This window comes from Megascapheus bottae, chromosome 8 (assembly GCF_031878675.1).
Source record: "Megascapheus bottae isolate mThoBot1 chromosome 8, mThoBot2.hap1, whole genome shotgun sequence".
In the NCBI taxonomy this organism is placed as follows: domain Eukaryota; kingdom Metazoa; phylum Chordata; class Mammalia; order Rodentia; family Geomyidae; genus Megascapheus; species Megascapheus bottae.
The window spans coordinates 189,429-205,924 of NC_143516.1; the positions used below are offsets into that span (position 1 = coordinate 189,429).

General features: G+C 43.9%; 1 protein-coding gene across 1 annotated transcript in view; it reads right to left on the bottom strand.

Annotated features, from left to right (window-relative positions):
- The window catches only part of Fam120b (family with sequence similarity 120 member B), a 49,314-nt gene extending 38,357 nt beyond the window's left edge, over nt 1–10,957 (bottom strand). Inside the window, exons 1-2 of the mRNA XM_090337797.1 lie at nt 10,771–10,957; nt 3,601–4,883 (exon numbers count right to left, since the gene is read on the bottom strand). Coding sequence (XP_090193923.1) covers nt 3,601–4,863 — 1,263 coding nt within the window. The 5' untranslated portion in view covers nt 4,864–4,883; nt 10,771–10,957. The remainder of the gene's footprint in view (nt 1–3,600; nt 4,884–10,770) is intronic.
- Between the last annotated feature and the right edge of the window lie 5,539 nt (nt 10,958–16,496).

Here is a 16,496-nt window from a genome sequence, read left to right on the forward strand (position 1 = left end):
TAAATTCCACTGAAGATGCTCAAATTATACATTTTCTAGTGCTTTTAGTGAAAAATTATTCCAGATAAGTTTCCTATTTCTTCTTCAGATCCTTCATTTCAAAAGATTTGGTGTTTTTCTTTATAAATCTTCCTATATTTTATTACAAATCTCATAATAAACTACACTTACTCTAGCAAAAAGCTAGAATTTTGGCAACTCTGTAGAATTTGAGATATTCTTTTCTGGAGACATATAGAATATTTAGTTTTCTATAGCTATGATTTTTAATTTGTCAATTAGATCAATATCATTTAAATGCCTTTCATCTCTACCCTGTAATGTAATATTGCATACTCAACTGCAAAGATCTTAACATGTATCCATGGCTCACACCTGAAATCCTAGCTACTCAGGAGGCTAAGATATGAAGATTATAGTTCAAAGCCAGCCTGGGCAGGAAAGTCCCTGAGATTCTTATCTCTAATGAACCACCAGAAAACCAGAAGTGGAGCTGTGGCTCAAAGCACTAGGGCATTAGCCTTAAGCTAAAGAGCTCAGGTACAGCATCCAGGCCCAGGGTTTAAGCCCCAGAACTGACAAAGAAAAAAAAAATCTTAACATATTCACTTAATCTAAAAATTCTTGTTGAGCACTGGTGGTGTATTCCTAGCTACTCAGGAGGCTGAGATCTGAGGATTGTGGTTCCAAGCCAGTCCTAGTGGGAAATCCCGTGAGATTCTTATTCAGTTATCCAAGCTGGAACTAGAGTCGTGGCTCAAAGTAGTACAGCACGAGCCTTACAAAGTTTCTAAGCTGGGCCCAGTGGCTCACTCCTGTAATCCTAGCTACTCAGGAGGCTGAGATCTGAGGATTGAGGTTCAAAGCCAGTCCAGGCACTAAAGTTAGTGAGATTTTTATCTCCAATTAAACACCAGAAAACCACAAGTGGGGCTGTGGCTCGAGAGGTAGGACGGCAGCCTTGAGCTGAAGAGCTCAGGGACAATGCCTAGGTCCAGAGTTCAAGTCCCAGGACCAGAAAAAAAAAAGTTTCCAAAGTGCTTTCAAAGATAAAATTAAGTTCAATAATATATCTAGACCTGAATCATTTGTCAGATATCACCTCTAACACCACTTGTGAGGAGCAGGAGCAGTTCCCACTAGAACCCATCTACTTCTGGGTTCTTAAGACTTCTAACCAACTGCTTCCAGCAAGTTCTGAGTCACACGATGCTGGGAACAAACCTAGCTCTGGCAATGCTGGGTGTATGATAGCCAAATGTCCTGCACTTTGGATATCTGTGTTCTCATTCGAGAAGGGAGACAAGCATTTCTACCTGCATGATTGAAGGAAGTGATATCAGAGATAGTAAATCTAAGGAGAATCATTGCTGTATGACCTGTATTGGAATATTCCTATGGCCAATCTGCATAATAAAACTGGAAGAAATGTAAACAAAGTCAAATTGGTCCCTTTTGGTCCATGCTCCATATTCCCTGATAAGTCTATGTCATTTTTCATCAGCACCAACCTTTCACAGACTGTGCTTTATGCCCTCATGGCTACTAATACTTTCCTTGAACAACTTACTTTATGCTTCCTTCTGTTTCTAGTATGGTTTTTTTTTTCTCCAGGATGCAATTATGGATGTTTCCAGGAAGAAATAATTTTTTGTCTTTGTTTTACTACAAATACTTAAACTTAACAATTAGTTTACTAACTAATGAATATACAGAAAAGATAATAATGACCATTTAAAGAGAGGAGATACAGCTGAACAGCAGGAAGGGAAGAAGCCACTAAGGAGTAGAGCGAAAGACAATACAGAAAAATGTACTTAAATAACAGCTATGATGAGACAATATCCTAACCACAAGGGCTACAGCATTAAGAAAACATAAGGGCCTTCTCTCAGCATTGCTAGACTAGGAGGAAAGACATTAATGATGCAAACATGGATGTTGGGACCTGATGGGATATACCTATAATTCCAACAATTAGGAGGCTGAGGCAGAAGGATTGTGAGTTTGAGACTAGATGGGTCCAAAATGCATTTAAGGCCATTTGGGATAAATATAAACAGCAAGACCTTGTCTTGAAAAAAAAAGAAAAGAAAAAAAAATCACATCAACATGGAGTTGCTGTGCCCCAATACATAGTTTTAACAAAAAAGACTTGAAGACTTGCAAGTATTAACTAGCAGGAGAGGAAGGAGGGATTTCCAGGAAGGAAGAGTATATACAAGGCTGTAATGACAAGAGAATCCAAGGAGTGCCAGTGAGACACAAAGATGAAGACATAGGTAGGGATCAGATACCAATGTGCCATGACCACATTAAAACTATCTTTTTTTGTTTTTTGTTTTTCTTTTTATTGTCCTTAGAGTTACAAAAAAAAATAAAAGGGTTTGATTTCTACATGTAGCATGACATGAGCTCAAGTCTAGGGGGCAAGTCTGCTTAGGAAGAGTTCTTGGAGATTGAGACAGGAAGCCAAGCAAAACACAGCTGCAACCAGAGTAGGATAAATGGACACTACACAAATTCACAACTTTTTTTTTTTTTTTGGCCGGTCCTGGGCTTAAGCTCAGGATCTGAGCACTGTCCTTGGACTTTCTCAAGGTTAGAGCTCTTCCACTTGAGCCACAGCACTACGTCTGGCTTTTTCTATGCACTTGGTATCGAGGAATCAAACCTGGGTCTTCTTGAATGCTCAGCAAGCACTCTTATCATCAGGCCAAACTCCTGGCCCTCACAACTCATTTAATATGTAAAAGCAACAAGATATAATAAGACTGGTTATGAAAAATAGCAGAGAATTCCTGGATATACAGGTAGGAATTCTGTGGTGAAACATGGTAATACAAGGCTATACACAAAAGTTTGTGATCCCTCTAGATATTCATGTAGACCATACATATACCTTACCTGCTAAACCAGGCATGCAGATATAGCTCTGGGGTAGACCATAGGCTTAATATGTATTAAGCCTTGGGTTCTGATCCCCAGCACTAGAGGAGAAAAACAAATCCCAGGATAGTCCTTTTCACAGGGATGAGAGGGTCATGTAGAAAAAGTTAAGCATTATGCCTATCACAGAACTCATACCATCAGGTTAATAGTGGTTCTCCCCAAAAGTCTTCAACTGTTCCTTAGTATGTAGAGAACTAGCTCAAATTCTGACTTTGGTACTTAATAACTTGCCCAATACAGCTGTGACTAATTACCTTTTCACTTCTTTCCCCATCCCCCAACCCTAGGCTTCAGCCTGGATGAATTCTTGTGTTCCTCACTGACAAAGGTCCAAATGTTGTATCTGTAGGGCTCATCTACCCCCATGTGTTTCTTTATTCAAAGCAAATGTTGGCCCCTAGAAGGTCTGTTTCTGGGTCCACCTCTTTGGGACTTTCTTCTTGTACCTTACCACAACACAATTCAGCTTACAATTCCAACAGTCATTCTCCCATTATATTCATGTGACATCAAATTTAGGTTACAATATAGGTTCCTATTATGCGTCTCCCTGTAGTCCTTTAGCAGGTATAGTCAGTAAATACTAACACATTTAGTGGGTATACTTTCATCATGATTATCTTAGACTGGGGGAAGACATTCGCCTACCTTTAAGATTTCAGGATTTGAAACCATGGTTACTTCTTGCTCTTTTTCAACCTCTGTATTCATAAGGTCTTCTTTAACTTCAGGGTAGATACGCACAGGTGCTTCTGGATTCACTTCAGGAACTGTTCGCCTAGGTAATTCATGTTTGATTTCAGAGTGTACACACATGGGAACTTCCTGCTTGGAATCAGGATCTGTATACACGGGAACTTCTTCCCTGGAATCAGAATCTGTACACATGGGAACTTCTTGCTTGGATTTTGGCTCCAAATTTATGGATACTGCTGGTATTTCCATTATTACACTTTTGGGTCTCTGGAAAAGCCATGGAGATTTCTGGCCTGGCAAAAGATATGATGCCACTCCTTTGTAAAAGAGAGCTTTGTTTGGTCCCAAAGGTAGTATCTCTTCTAATTTTTTCTCACCTTGATACAAGTGAAGAACTTTAGATATATGGTCTGACACAGCTAAGATTACACTGCCTTTTTTGTCAAAGTTCTCTTTCACAGAAGTGTAGTAAGACAAGCACTTGTATCGAAAGCTTTCAAACATGCCCTCTGGAACCACATCATTGCCAAGTAAGCATGCCAGTAGAGGAAGGTCTGCCACCTGGAGGCCCAAACTTTCACAGAGCTTCTCTCGACAGAGCATGACAGTGTTAAGACTCTCTAAGCAGAGCTCACTAATTGAAAAGTAGGGACAAGTGTCATAAATCAAGTAATCAGTGTCTTCCCCAAGAATTCCAAGACAGTTGTGTTGGCGACCATAGGAAGAAACCTCATAATCTGCTTCTTGTAATGAACACAAAGTTTCCTGACCTAGGGTCTTCAAAGCAAACCGTGTAAATATAGCAAGCCCAGAAGGAATAAAGAACATGTTTCTGCCTGGCTGCTCCTGGTGTGACTTGATATGCTGGAAAATTCTGGATATCTCTTTGTTGTTCTTAAGTCTCCTCTTCACCCACTCATCTCTCTTATCCTTCTCTACCATGCCATCAAAAAAGAATACCAGCTTGATACCAACATCTGTAAAGGTTTGAACAAAATCACGCAAAGCAGAAAAGTATTCTTTCCATTGGCCACCACATATCCAAGATTCTGGAGTATACCAATATCGAAGACAGCACATGGCATCCACCACGATGGTAGGAGTAGATCCTGGGTATGTGCTTCGGTGGTGCTCTGCCAGCTCTCTGAAATTTACTACGGTACATATATGTGGGCAGGTACTTCCCACAAATCCCTGCAAACCTCTCACACCCATAATTGAACACTGGAAAGGACCTGCAAAGAACAATAAATCTGTAATTAGTAACTATGGCATTATCACTAGACATATGGCACTTCTCAAAGTAAATACAATATTTAATATTTTAAAACAACCACAAAAAAAAACCTATGTCACTGAGTTAACATGACATCTGGCTAGAAGCCTAGAGTTTTCAATTGAAATACACTGGTGTTGAATTTTCACAAGGACAATATATATAGCAGAGCAATCTTGTAAGATTTTTTTTTTCAGTAAAACTAATAGTTAAGAAATTTCTCAACCAAATTCATAAAGGTCAAGTTTAAAACAACTATCTCCTACCTAGAATCTTTGACGGAGTTATATTTTAAATATAAAAATATAAATTGAAACATGTAGCATGGATAATTCTCAACATACTTTTACTGTATGACTTGATAAACAAAATTTTACCTCAAGGTGAAAGGTACAGGCTAGCCTGCAGTAACACAAAGCAAACTAACAGTATGTGCTATGGAGGCGACAGAGGGAGAGATTCCCAAAGTGATGCTCTGGGGATAATAGATATATGTAACACTTAGGGTAGTGTTGATAGGTCATGATGTGCATGTAAACACTGTGTCAAGTATATCTCATAAAAGGTGTTGCACTTGGCATTTGTTTAACTACTTTGGAGTCTAAGATCCGAGGATTGTCGTGTAAAGCCAATTTGGGGAAGAAAGAATCCAAGAGACTCATGTCAAATTAAGATGTAAAAAGCTGGAACTGAAGATATGACTCAAGTAAGAGAGTGCAAGCTTTGAGTGAAAAAGCCAAGCAATAAGTATGGAAAAGAGTATCAAGAATAAAGTGTTGAAAAGAACTACATTAAAATTAAATGTGCTACCTGGAACCTTTGAGATAGTGACTGAAGGGAATGATATTCATTCTAATATTTGAAGAGATACTATATAGTTGTTAGAACTATGATATTCGAGAAAAATGCAAGCAGAATGCAATACTGAAAAAATCTTAATATGTAAATAGCAACCACAAAATAAATGCCTCTTTGAGTCCCAGGGGTGAGGGAGCAATCCCTATCAGCACTCTCACTCTACAGTGTATGCACCAGCTACCAGAAAAGATGGATACTCCTCAATCTTGAAAACAGCTCTTCTTATACTGGCAAAGTCCACAGATTTCACTCTACAAACAAGGAAAGTGTAAATACATTCTAGGTTGAGAAGTACCCTCATAGGACTACCTTCTGGGAATTTACTTATTGCCAGTGGACACTGTACATAATGCATAGAACTTGAAGTTATCTGTTTAAGAGCCATTAATAATGAAGACATATAAAGTTAAGTAAACATAAATATCACACATTTTATGCTGAAATCTAGAGAACCCTTGCTCATTACATTATTGAATACAATGAATACAAATGCCCCAAATCATTACTGTACTATTACTGACACAGGACTTTATTATGAAAATGAAACATGGCATTTGAGTAACTTAAGCATCAGTAATGAAGTACAAGTTGAGCCTCATAATGTGACTATATGAGCTATCAGGGGTTCTTGTTGGACTCTTGGGCATGGATCCTATACTCTGTCAAGTTGTAACTCTTTTTAGTTTTTTTTTTTCCCTTCAGCACTGGGGGCTGCTTAATGCTGTAGGTAAGATATAGACTTTCAACCTGGAGGTAAAAGCTGACACACTGAAAACTTCACAAGAAGGAATAGGAGATACACTAGGCCTCCTTGGCACAGGTCGAAACTTTCTTAATAAGGACCAAGAATCACAGCAAATAAGAGAAAGGCTGGAAAACTGGGACTGCATTAAACTGCAGAGCTTTTGTATGGCAAAGGACATAGCTAGTAAATTAATTAGGAAGCCTACAGAGTGGGAGAAGATCTTCACCAACCAAACAACGGACAAAGGCCTCATATCTAAAATATATCAACAGCTCAAAAAATTGAATCACTCCAAAACTAACCTCCAAAGTAACAACCATCCCATTAAAAAATGGGCCAAAGACTTAAAGAGAGTCTAAATGGCCTACAGACACATGAAGAAATGCTCAACATCTCTGGTCATAAAAGAAATGCAAATCAAAACAACTCTAAGGTTCCACCTCACTCCAGTTAGAATGGCCAGGATCAGGAAAACTAATAACAACAGATGCTGGAGGGGATGTGGCCAGGAGGGATCACTATTACACTGTTGATGGGAGTGCAAACTCGTTCAACCACTATGGAAAGCAGTATGGCAGTGCCTCAAAAGGCTAAACATAGAGCTCCTCTATGACCCAGCAATTCCACTACTTGGCATTTACCCAACCATCCAGAAACTGGGGCATACTAAATCCACTACCACAACAATGTTCATTGCAGCATTATTTACCATAGCAAAAATATGGAACCAACCTAGATGTCCCTCAGTTGATGAGTGGATCAACAAGTTGTGTACAATTTGTACACAATGGAATTCTATGCTGCTGTCAGAAAAAACGACATTGCCCCATTTGTTAGGAAATGGAAAGTCTTAGAAAAAATCATATTAAGTGAAGTAAGCCAGCTTCAAAGGAACTTAGGCTCAATGGTTTTCCTCATTTGTCATAATCAGTAGAAACCTTGGGCTCTACTAGCAGAGATCTGCAATAGAGCAAAACCTTGATACATAAGGCCATATACTATGAAGCTAATTGAAAAGACCTCCAGGATATTGAAACAAAAGCCATATAATGAATGATTGTTGTCCTTAATGTACTAGGTTATCTCTCATCTCTTTTGCTGTCCCTTGGTTATCTCATATTGTTACAGTATCTCACTTTGTTATCTGATATACTGGATTTATTTGTATTTGGTTATTTGAAATTGGATAGGGAAGAGAGGAAAACCAAGACGGGGGTAGGGGGGTGGAGGGGAGGGTAATGGGGACCAAGACATGTGAAAGGGTATCAATATATGTGAATTAATACACCTTCTATCTGGCAAATATCATATAACCCTTTTATTAATTACAATAAAAAATATAAAATAAAAAAAAGATATAGACTTTCAGAAGGGAATTAAAAACCAAAAAAACTGGTCAGAATGAACAGAAAATAATACTAAGCTTTTACATCCAGATAATTGTCTTTACTGTCTATTACTAGCTCTGGATTTAGAAGGCTTTATATGGTAGTTGAGGATGCACAGGCAAAAGAGAATATGGAGTCTGATTCAGTTTCTTTGTTGTGTGAAAATCCTACTTCTCTATACCTCTGTGCTGGGTATTAGGGACCAACTGAGTCCTTACTTAATGAGAAGTAACTGGTAACTCCTTCCTCTATACCTTTGGGCTCAGGCTGATCTGCTCAAGACACAGAAACCAGCACACAGGAAGACAGAGCTTGGAGAAGAGAACCAACCTGGCATTCCCCTTCTAGACTGATAGGCCCCCAACTTCAAAAACAGCTCCTGCTACTTTTGATCTGACTGCCTTCCCTTGCCAATGCATTTTGGTTTCAATCATTTTCTCCAAAAACTGAAAATAGTAATAAGTTCCTCAAAATATTTTCTGTATTTTATTTTACAGGAAGCTAGTCTTACTTTTCTGCTCTGAATTTTTTTTTTTTCTTTGCCAGTCCTGGGGCTTGAACTGAGGGTCCAGGCACTGTTCTTGAGCACTTTTGCTCAACACTAGTTTTCTATCACTTGAACCACAGCACCACTTTTGACTTTTTATTCCTACATTTCTGCATCTCACCCTACACTGAAAAGCCTACTATTTTAACAAAGTAAGCACTACCTTTTTGCAATCTTTAGCCCTGTCAATTACACACATTTTGAACGGAGCAAGTATGGTTTGACAATATACTTTTCCCTGGCATATACAAGAACTTGGGTAGGAAAGGACTATGGAACTTATAATATTGGGGGATAATTTCCAGTATTCAACGGTTAAATATTCATAATATCTACTCAGTGTCCTAACAACAGTACAGGGAAAATGTCCCAAAAGACAGAAAGTTGTGGACATTACATGTAGAACATGTATAGAGGCTTGTGGACATTACATGTAGAACATGTATAGAGGCTTTTCATTCTCTAAAGGTGTTTATTATATATAGATAAAAATAGCTAGGCTCTGGTGGCTTATGGCTATAACTCTAACTACCCAGGAGGCTGAGATCTGAGGATCACAGTGTGAAGTTAGTCCAGGCAAGAAAGTCTGTGAAACTGTATCTCCGATAAAATTACAGAAAAAGACAGAAGTGAAGTTGTGGCTCAAGTAGTAGTGCACTAACTTGAAGCAAAAAAGCTCAGGGATAGTGTTCAGACCAAGTTCAAGCCTCAGGACCAGCACACATACAAAAAAATGTATATATGAAATTAATTCTACCTACATAGTAGACAGGAAAATGTTCATATCTAGATAATTGTTATTTAGAAAGAAAACAAAAGTTATGGATTATTAGGCAGGAGTCATATAGCTAAAACAGAGCCTGAGGTGCTCTAGGAATCACTACCAGTAAAGTGGGCCTCTAGACAATATCTTGTATATGAGGGGCCTAACGGGTATGTGGAAGAATTAATGAGTGGACACAAAGAAAGGGATATAAAGAAAAAAATATGGGATCTGCAGTTCATAGATTCTACCTGTGGCTAAAGACAGTTGAAAAAAAAATAGAATCACTGCAGCATCTTACCCCAGGCCTTAGAAAACACACATCAATTCAGGACATTTCAGGAGCTGCAGGGAGCAGCAGGCACCCAGAGCAGAAAGATTCATGGTCTAGATTGTAGTTCCGTTCTCCAGTCCTAGCTACTGGGTTACCCGAGAATGGAGACAGGGGAAACTGAAAACCCAGCAGCTCATTTAATCATTCAACTGACAAACACTGGTAGAAACTGGAAGACCAGCATACTCCAGTCAAATCCTACTATTATTTATTTATTTTTGTCAGACCTGGGGTTTGGACCCTGGGCCTGGGCACTGTACCTGAGCTCTTCAGCTCAAGGCTACCACCCTACCCCTAGAGCCACAGGCCCATTTCCTGTTTTCTAGTGGTTAACTGGGGATAAGAATCTCACAGTCTTGGGTCAGGAGTTTAGCCTAATGGTAGAGTGCTTGCCTAGCATGCACAAAGACCCAGGTTCAAGTACTGGAAAAAGCCAGAAATGGTGCTGTGGCTCAAGTGGTAGAGCTCTAGCCTTGAGAAAGCCCAAGGATAATTCCCAGGCCCTGAGTTCAAGGCCCAGGACCGGCGGGGGGGGGGGGGGGGGGGAAGGAATCTCACAATCTTTAGTGCCTGGGCTGACTTTGAACCTCGATCTACAGATCCCAGTCTCCTGAGTAGCTAGGATTACAGGTGCGAGCCAAAGCGCCCAGCCAAATCCTATTATTGATACTACCTAGTGACAAGGCTTCTTAGGTTGTTCTGGACCCCAGAGATGATGGACTTAAGAACAATAACATAAGCATGGCTTCTGAACTAGGACAACAGCACCCCACCGGCCCAACCAAATTCCTAACATTCACTTGGTAAATGATCCTGGAATGTTTTCCATGCTCAAGGTCCCTGCTAAGACCATGGATATAACAACAAACAAGATGAGATCCCTTAATAGATGATGAATCTTGAAAAGGAGCTGTCAAGGACTCATCATCCTTGAAGAAAGAAGAAACCCTGGCAATATGTACAAATGTCAAAACATAACCAACTGGACACTTTATATGTAAGTTACTAAAAGTAAGTCCCATGATAGATAGCCCCTCTTGTCCTACTGGCCCAAATTAGACATATTGTCAGTGGTATTCAACCTCTTCTGTCAAAAGCACTTTTTAGCAAAAAAGGTAAGCAAACACATTCCAGAAACAACAGGTATGAAAGGTAAAGCTATCTCCCTAAAGTCTCAATCAAAAGGCAAGTTTCTTTTCACTAGGCCTTACCTTTCACTTGACCTTGCAGCAGCTCAGTGATAACCAAATCACAGCCACCAAATCACAGAAGACTCCTTCAAGCTCTTATGGTTGTCTCTGGACTATTTTTTTTTTTTCAACTAAGTCCTACCAAATTAGCTCCTGAGCCTGAAGCAGATAAGAGTATATGGAAAGACAACTCCAAACAGGTATGACAGCTGACACAGAGAAACAAAAGGATAAAGCATAATTAGAAAGACATTAGAAACACTGAAGGAGTAACACAGAAACCAGCTACACATACACAATGAGAGCATTACTGTTTACATCTCAACATAACCAGGTTTAAAATGTTCACTTGTGATCATGAAGGAATGTTTATATGACATTCAGTACATTCAACTTAAGAGCATAAGGAATACATTTTAAAAAATATCCTACCATAAATGGGATATATTAGTGTTAACGGGAAAAAAGCAAATCTCAAAAACTATTTACTAGTTTTATTTATTTACATATATATATATATATATTTTTTTTTTTGTCAGTGCTGGGGCCTGAACTCAGGGCCTGAGCACTGTCCTTGGGCTTTCTCAAGGCTAGAGCTCTACCACTTGAGCCACAGCACCATTTCTGGCTTTTTTCTGTTATGTGGTAGCCAGGAATTGAATCCGGGTCATCATGCATGTGAGGCAAGCACTCTACCACTAGGCTAAACTCATGGCCCTCAAAAACTATTTAGAAAGGGCTGGGAGTTTGGCCTAGTGGTAGAGTGCTTGCCTAGCATGCACGAAGACCCGGGTTCGATTCCTCGGTACCACATACATAGCAAAAAGCTGGAAGTGGTGCTGAGGCTCAAGTGGTAGAGCGCTAGCCTTGAGAAAGTCCAAGGACAGTGCTCAAGCCCTGAGCCCAAGCCCAGGACTGGCAAAAAAAAAAAAAAAAAAAAAAAGACCTATTTAGAAAGATGCTTTCCTCTTGTCCTAGTTAGTCCAGTCTTATTGTAAATGACTTTAATAATTTACATGAATCTGTACTGAGTTTTTTGGACTAATATTCTAACACAATATTAATACTGCCCACTTTTCCAGAACTTAGTATATAGATGTGGATTTATACAAGCAAATATGCTGAAGAGTATAATTTTGATTCAGTTTATGTTAGGATATAATAATAATAAACTTGACTTAGCCGGGCACATCTATAATCACAGCTACTCAGGAGGCAGAGGCCAGCTCAGGCAAAAGTAGGGACAAGACTGTTTTAAAAGCAAAATAAAAAACAACCAAAAAAAGAGGGTTGAGGGCATGTCTCAAGCCTAGAAAGTCCCAGGTTCAATCGCCAACACCACATCCAAAAAAGATAACTTAAGATAACTTAGATTTCTTCTTAATGAGTTGTATTTGTTTATAAGGAACATGACACTCTGGTACTGGTCATTTGGCACTGATTTTCGAGGTAAAGACAGCTTATTTAATCATTGCACACCACTCATGTATTTGTAAAAAAAAAAAAAAAAAAGTAAGGTAACTTTTTTCCTCAAACTGGGTGGACTTCAAACTGCTATTAAGAAAGTACTTTAGAAGTATCTTACAGTTATTTAAATATAAATACAATTCAGTAGGAATAGGAAGGAGAGAGAAGGTCAGAAGGACAAGAGTGAAACTCTTTTAATTGGGATCTTTTTAAAGAGAAACTAATTATAAACGTTAAAAAAAAAAAAAGACACTTGGCTGGTGGCCTATAAAAGCAGCCTGTGAGATTAAGCATGGTCGCGCGCTCTCTCTCTCACATCTTAAGAGACGGCCCTGAACGGTTAGTAGGATTCTCGATATCAGGCCTGGGATTAAAGATGTGTGGCTCACCCCTGTCATCCTAGCTACCCAGGAGGCTGAGATCTGAGGATCAAGGTTCAAAGCCAGCCCAGGCACAACAGAAACGGAGACTCATCTCCATTAACCTCTAGGAAATGGGAGGTGGGACTTGGCTCAGAGGGAGGGAGGTAGCCCTGAGCTGAAGAGCTCGGGGACAGCTAGCTCCCAGGCCGAGTTCAAGCCCCGTGACCCACCAAAAAATAAGGAACATAAACCACAGGAAGAGCCCACCTACGCGAGGGACGCTGCGGCCAACTCTCGCCACAATCCGCCTTCATTCAGGGAGGAGTGGACAATGCCAAGGACCTGGTGTAATTTTCTGGGTGGGCAAAGGTGTCAGAGCTGTCAACGCGGCTGGAAGAAACGTGAAAGCTGGGACGTGGTGGGAGGGGCGCGAGCTTTCCGGGAACGCCCCTGAGCCGCGGAGCGCAGCTGGGGCCTGGGCCGGCGGGCGGCGGGGGGCCGGGAGACCCCCGCCCGGTGGATTACTGACCGGGCCGCGGAACCGGCCCGCAGCAAAGGACGCCCAGGCGCACGAGGCCGGGCCTGCGCCGCCGGGACGCCCCGCGCGCGGCGGGTCCGGCCGTCCCCGGGGCTGCCGCCGTGCCCGCGCTCCCCCGCGCCGGGACCCACCCGGGAGCGCGGCGGCCGAGGCGCAGCGCGGCGGGGGAGCCGGCTCGGCCCGCGCGGGACGCGCCGCGGCCGGGGGCAGAGGCGGGGCCGGCGCCCGGCGGGCTCGGGAAGGAGCGCGTCCCCGGGCCCGGTGGTGACTGGCGAGGGAACGAGAGAGGACGGAGGACGGCGCGGAGAGAGGAGGACGGGAGGCGGGCGGGAAGGGGGCGAGCTGGAGGCAGGAGCCGGAGGAAGCCGAGCCCCGGGGCTCACCTCAGGGGAGCGCCCGGCGGGGACGCGGTGGGCCGCGCCTCGGCTCTCCGCGGCGGCGGCGGCGGCGGCGGCGGCGGCGGCCGGGCGGGCGTGGCGGCCGGGCTCCCGACAGCGGGCTCCCCGGCCCTCGGCCTCGTCCCCACGCACTCGCTTCCGCCCCCACTCGAGACGCTTCCGCTCGCCGGCCAGCTCTGTGCGCAGGCGCCTAGGGCCTGGAGGGGGGCGCGCAGGCGCCGGCGCGGACTCGGCGGCGGCGAGGCGGGCGCCGCGCAGGCCCGCGGGCCCGTGGACGCGCGCGCTCCTGACGCTCGGCGTCGCGCAGGCGCAGGCGCGGGCCCCGCCGCCCCGCTCTCCCCGGGCGCCCGGCGTCGGCGGAGGCGGTGCACGCGCGTCCTTCCGGCCCGGGTCGCGGCCCCCGCGGCGCAGGCGGCCCCGGCGGCGCAGGCGACCGTCTGGAGCACCGTCCGGAGGCTTCCACAGTGTAGCGAAGCCGAGGAGGCCGGCAGGCTGCAACTTTGGGTGGCCGTGGGCACGGGGATGGCGGGCGGCTGGGCCCGAGCGCGGAGGCGAGCAGGGCGGCCGGTCCCCGACCCCTGCCCTCTCAGCAGAGTCCCGGGCCCGGCTCACCGGCGGCAGCTTGGGGGATGGAGTGGCCTTGCGTGGAGGGTGTGGGCGCTGTGGACCCGACCCCCGCGGGGCCGGGCGGGCGGGGGGAGCAAGTGCCGCCGCACTCGTGTGCCGCTGGGGGACCCAGGAGCGGACCGCGCCCAGCCGCCCAGCCGGTGTGTGAGGCTCGGGTTCGGGGCTCCGGCTCCGCATGTGTCCGGCAGCTGAGACTCCGCTCTGCACGGCTCTCTGGGATGCTTCTTCCACCCTTTGCGCCCACAGCTCTGTCGACAGCTCTGTCTTACGTCTCTCCCCTCGCCAGCGCCTCTGCCCTCCTTCCTAGTGCTCAGAGCTCCACCACAGTCTTGCCTCCTGACTTCCCTGTCGGCTCTGATCTATGCCCCTGAGGTTAACCAATCCTGGAAGTCGCATCTTTGCTGTCACCTTGTCGTACAAACAATTCAGCACATTCTACTTGCAGTAAGACCCCAAGTAGGCAGTGAACTGAACATGTGCTGAGCATGGATACAACAAAGGAAGGTCTCCGGGACTTCTGCCGTGGGTCTGCAGAAGCTGAGGGTGAAATCAGCTAAGGGCTATCTGAAGTTGTCATAGAAACAGGACATCCCCAAACAATACCTCATTTGGGGCCATGGCCCAGCAGTTTCAGTGATTCCCTGGACTGACCCCTCTTGGGGCATCCACAACTGAAGTGTCCTCTGGGTGTCGATCACAGTCTCTTCCTGGCAGCTGAGATTTTTTTTTTTTCATTCTGTCAGTCTTGGGGCTTGAACTCAGGGCCTGAGCACTGTCCTTGGGCTTTCTCAAGGCTACTGGTCTACCATTTGAGCCACAGCTGGCCTTTTTTGTGTATGTGGTACCAAGGAATCGAGCCCAGGGCTTCATGCATGGTAGGCAAGCACTCTACCACTAGGCTAAACTCCAGGCCCCGAGAAGATTTTAAAAGAGCAGCAGTTGTCCTGAAGACAACTCCAGGAACCTCCAAAGAAGCAGCTGCTTGACTGACAGTTTCCAGACTTCTAGGAACATGAGGCAGAAATTGCCAAAAAGCCAGCAGTCCTTCAACACAGCAATATTATTCATAGTCTCAGTAGACTTGGGAACCAGGAAGACAGCAGAGGCTCCCGAAGCTGCATTTATCTCTGCCCAACCCAGGGCAGTTGCTCCTTTTGCCCCTAGGCAACTGCTTCTGTAGCCTGAAGCAAGGAAACAGTATGACTGCCCAGACACGTTGCTTCCATCACTAGTCACCATTCTACCCTCCTCTCTACAACCAGAGGAGCATTTTCTAACGAAGAAGAATCTTGAGACTAATGTATTATTTTAAAAAATATAATCTACAGAGGGTTACCATTTCATAAGTCAAGTAATGGTACATTTCTTTTAGGGCAATGCCACCCCTTCCTTTGCTTTCTCCCAGTTTTCCCCTCTCATCCCCCTGCAAGTTGTATAGTTTATTTTCAACATGGTATCTACTGAGTACTACTGCTACATTTGTTCATCCTTTGTCCTTAAAGTCCTATGCCACCCCATACACCCCCAAAGAAGGATAAACAAGCAAAACAAAATAAACCCTTTTGTTTCCATTCCCAATAAGAGGATCCGGTTCTCACTGTGTGTGAATGTCTACAGTCCCAGGGTACTTTAGATCTAACTTCCACATATGAGAGAAAGCCTGCACCAGTGATTTCTCTGAGCTTGGCTTACCTCCCTTAACGATTTGTTCTAGGTCCTCTATTTCCCTACAAGTGGCATCATACTATTTTATCTAATAACTATAAAATTCTGTTGTGTGTAAGTACCACAATTTGTATACTATTCACCTAGTGTTTGACATCTGGGCTGTTTCTATAACTTGGCTATTGTGAATGGTCAGCAGTGAACATGGATTGTGCAGGTGTCTCTACGGTAACCTGCCTTGTGATTTTGTGATGTTCTGGATCATAGAGAAGATCTGGGTTGAGTGTTTTGAGAGGCTTCCAGACTGCTGTCTAGAGTGGTTTACAGTCCTACAAAGAGTACAGTAGGTTTCCCTCCACCACCACCACCGCCCCCTGCCCCCTGCCACCATGCCCACCAGCATTTGATGTTTGAATTCACAATGTTGGTCAATCTAACTGAGATGTGATGGCATCTTAAAGTTGTTTTGATCTTCATTTCCTTTATGGCCAGGGATGTTGAACATTTCCTTATGTTTCTTTGCCATCCTTACCTCTTCTGAGAGGTCTCTCCTTAGCTCCTTTGCTCATTTGGTGACTGGTTTATTAGTTTTGGAAGGGGTTACATTTTTTTAGTTCCTTGTATATTTTGAATATTAGGCCTTTGTCCTATGTAGTGCTGGTAAACATCTTCTCCCAGTCTGTGATTGTC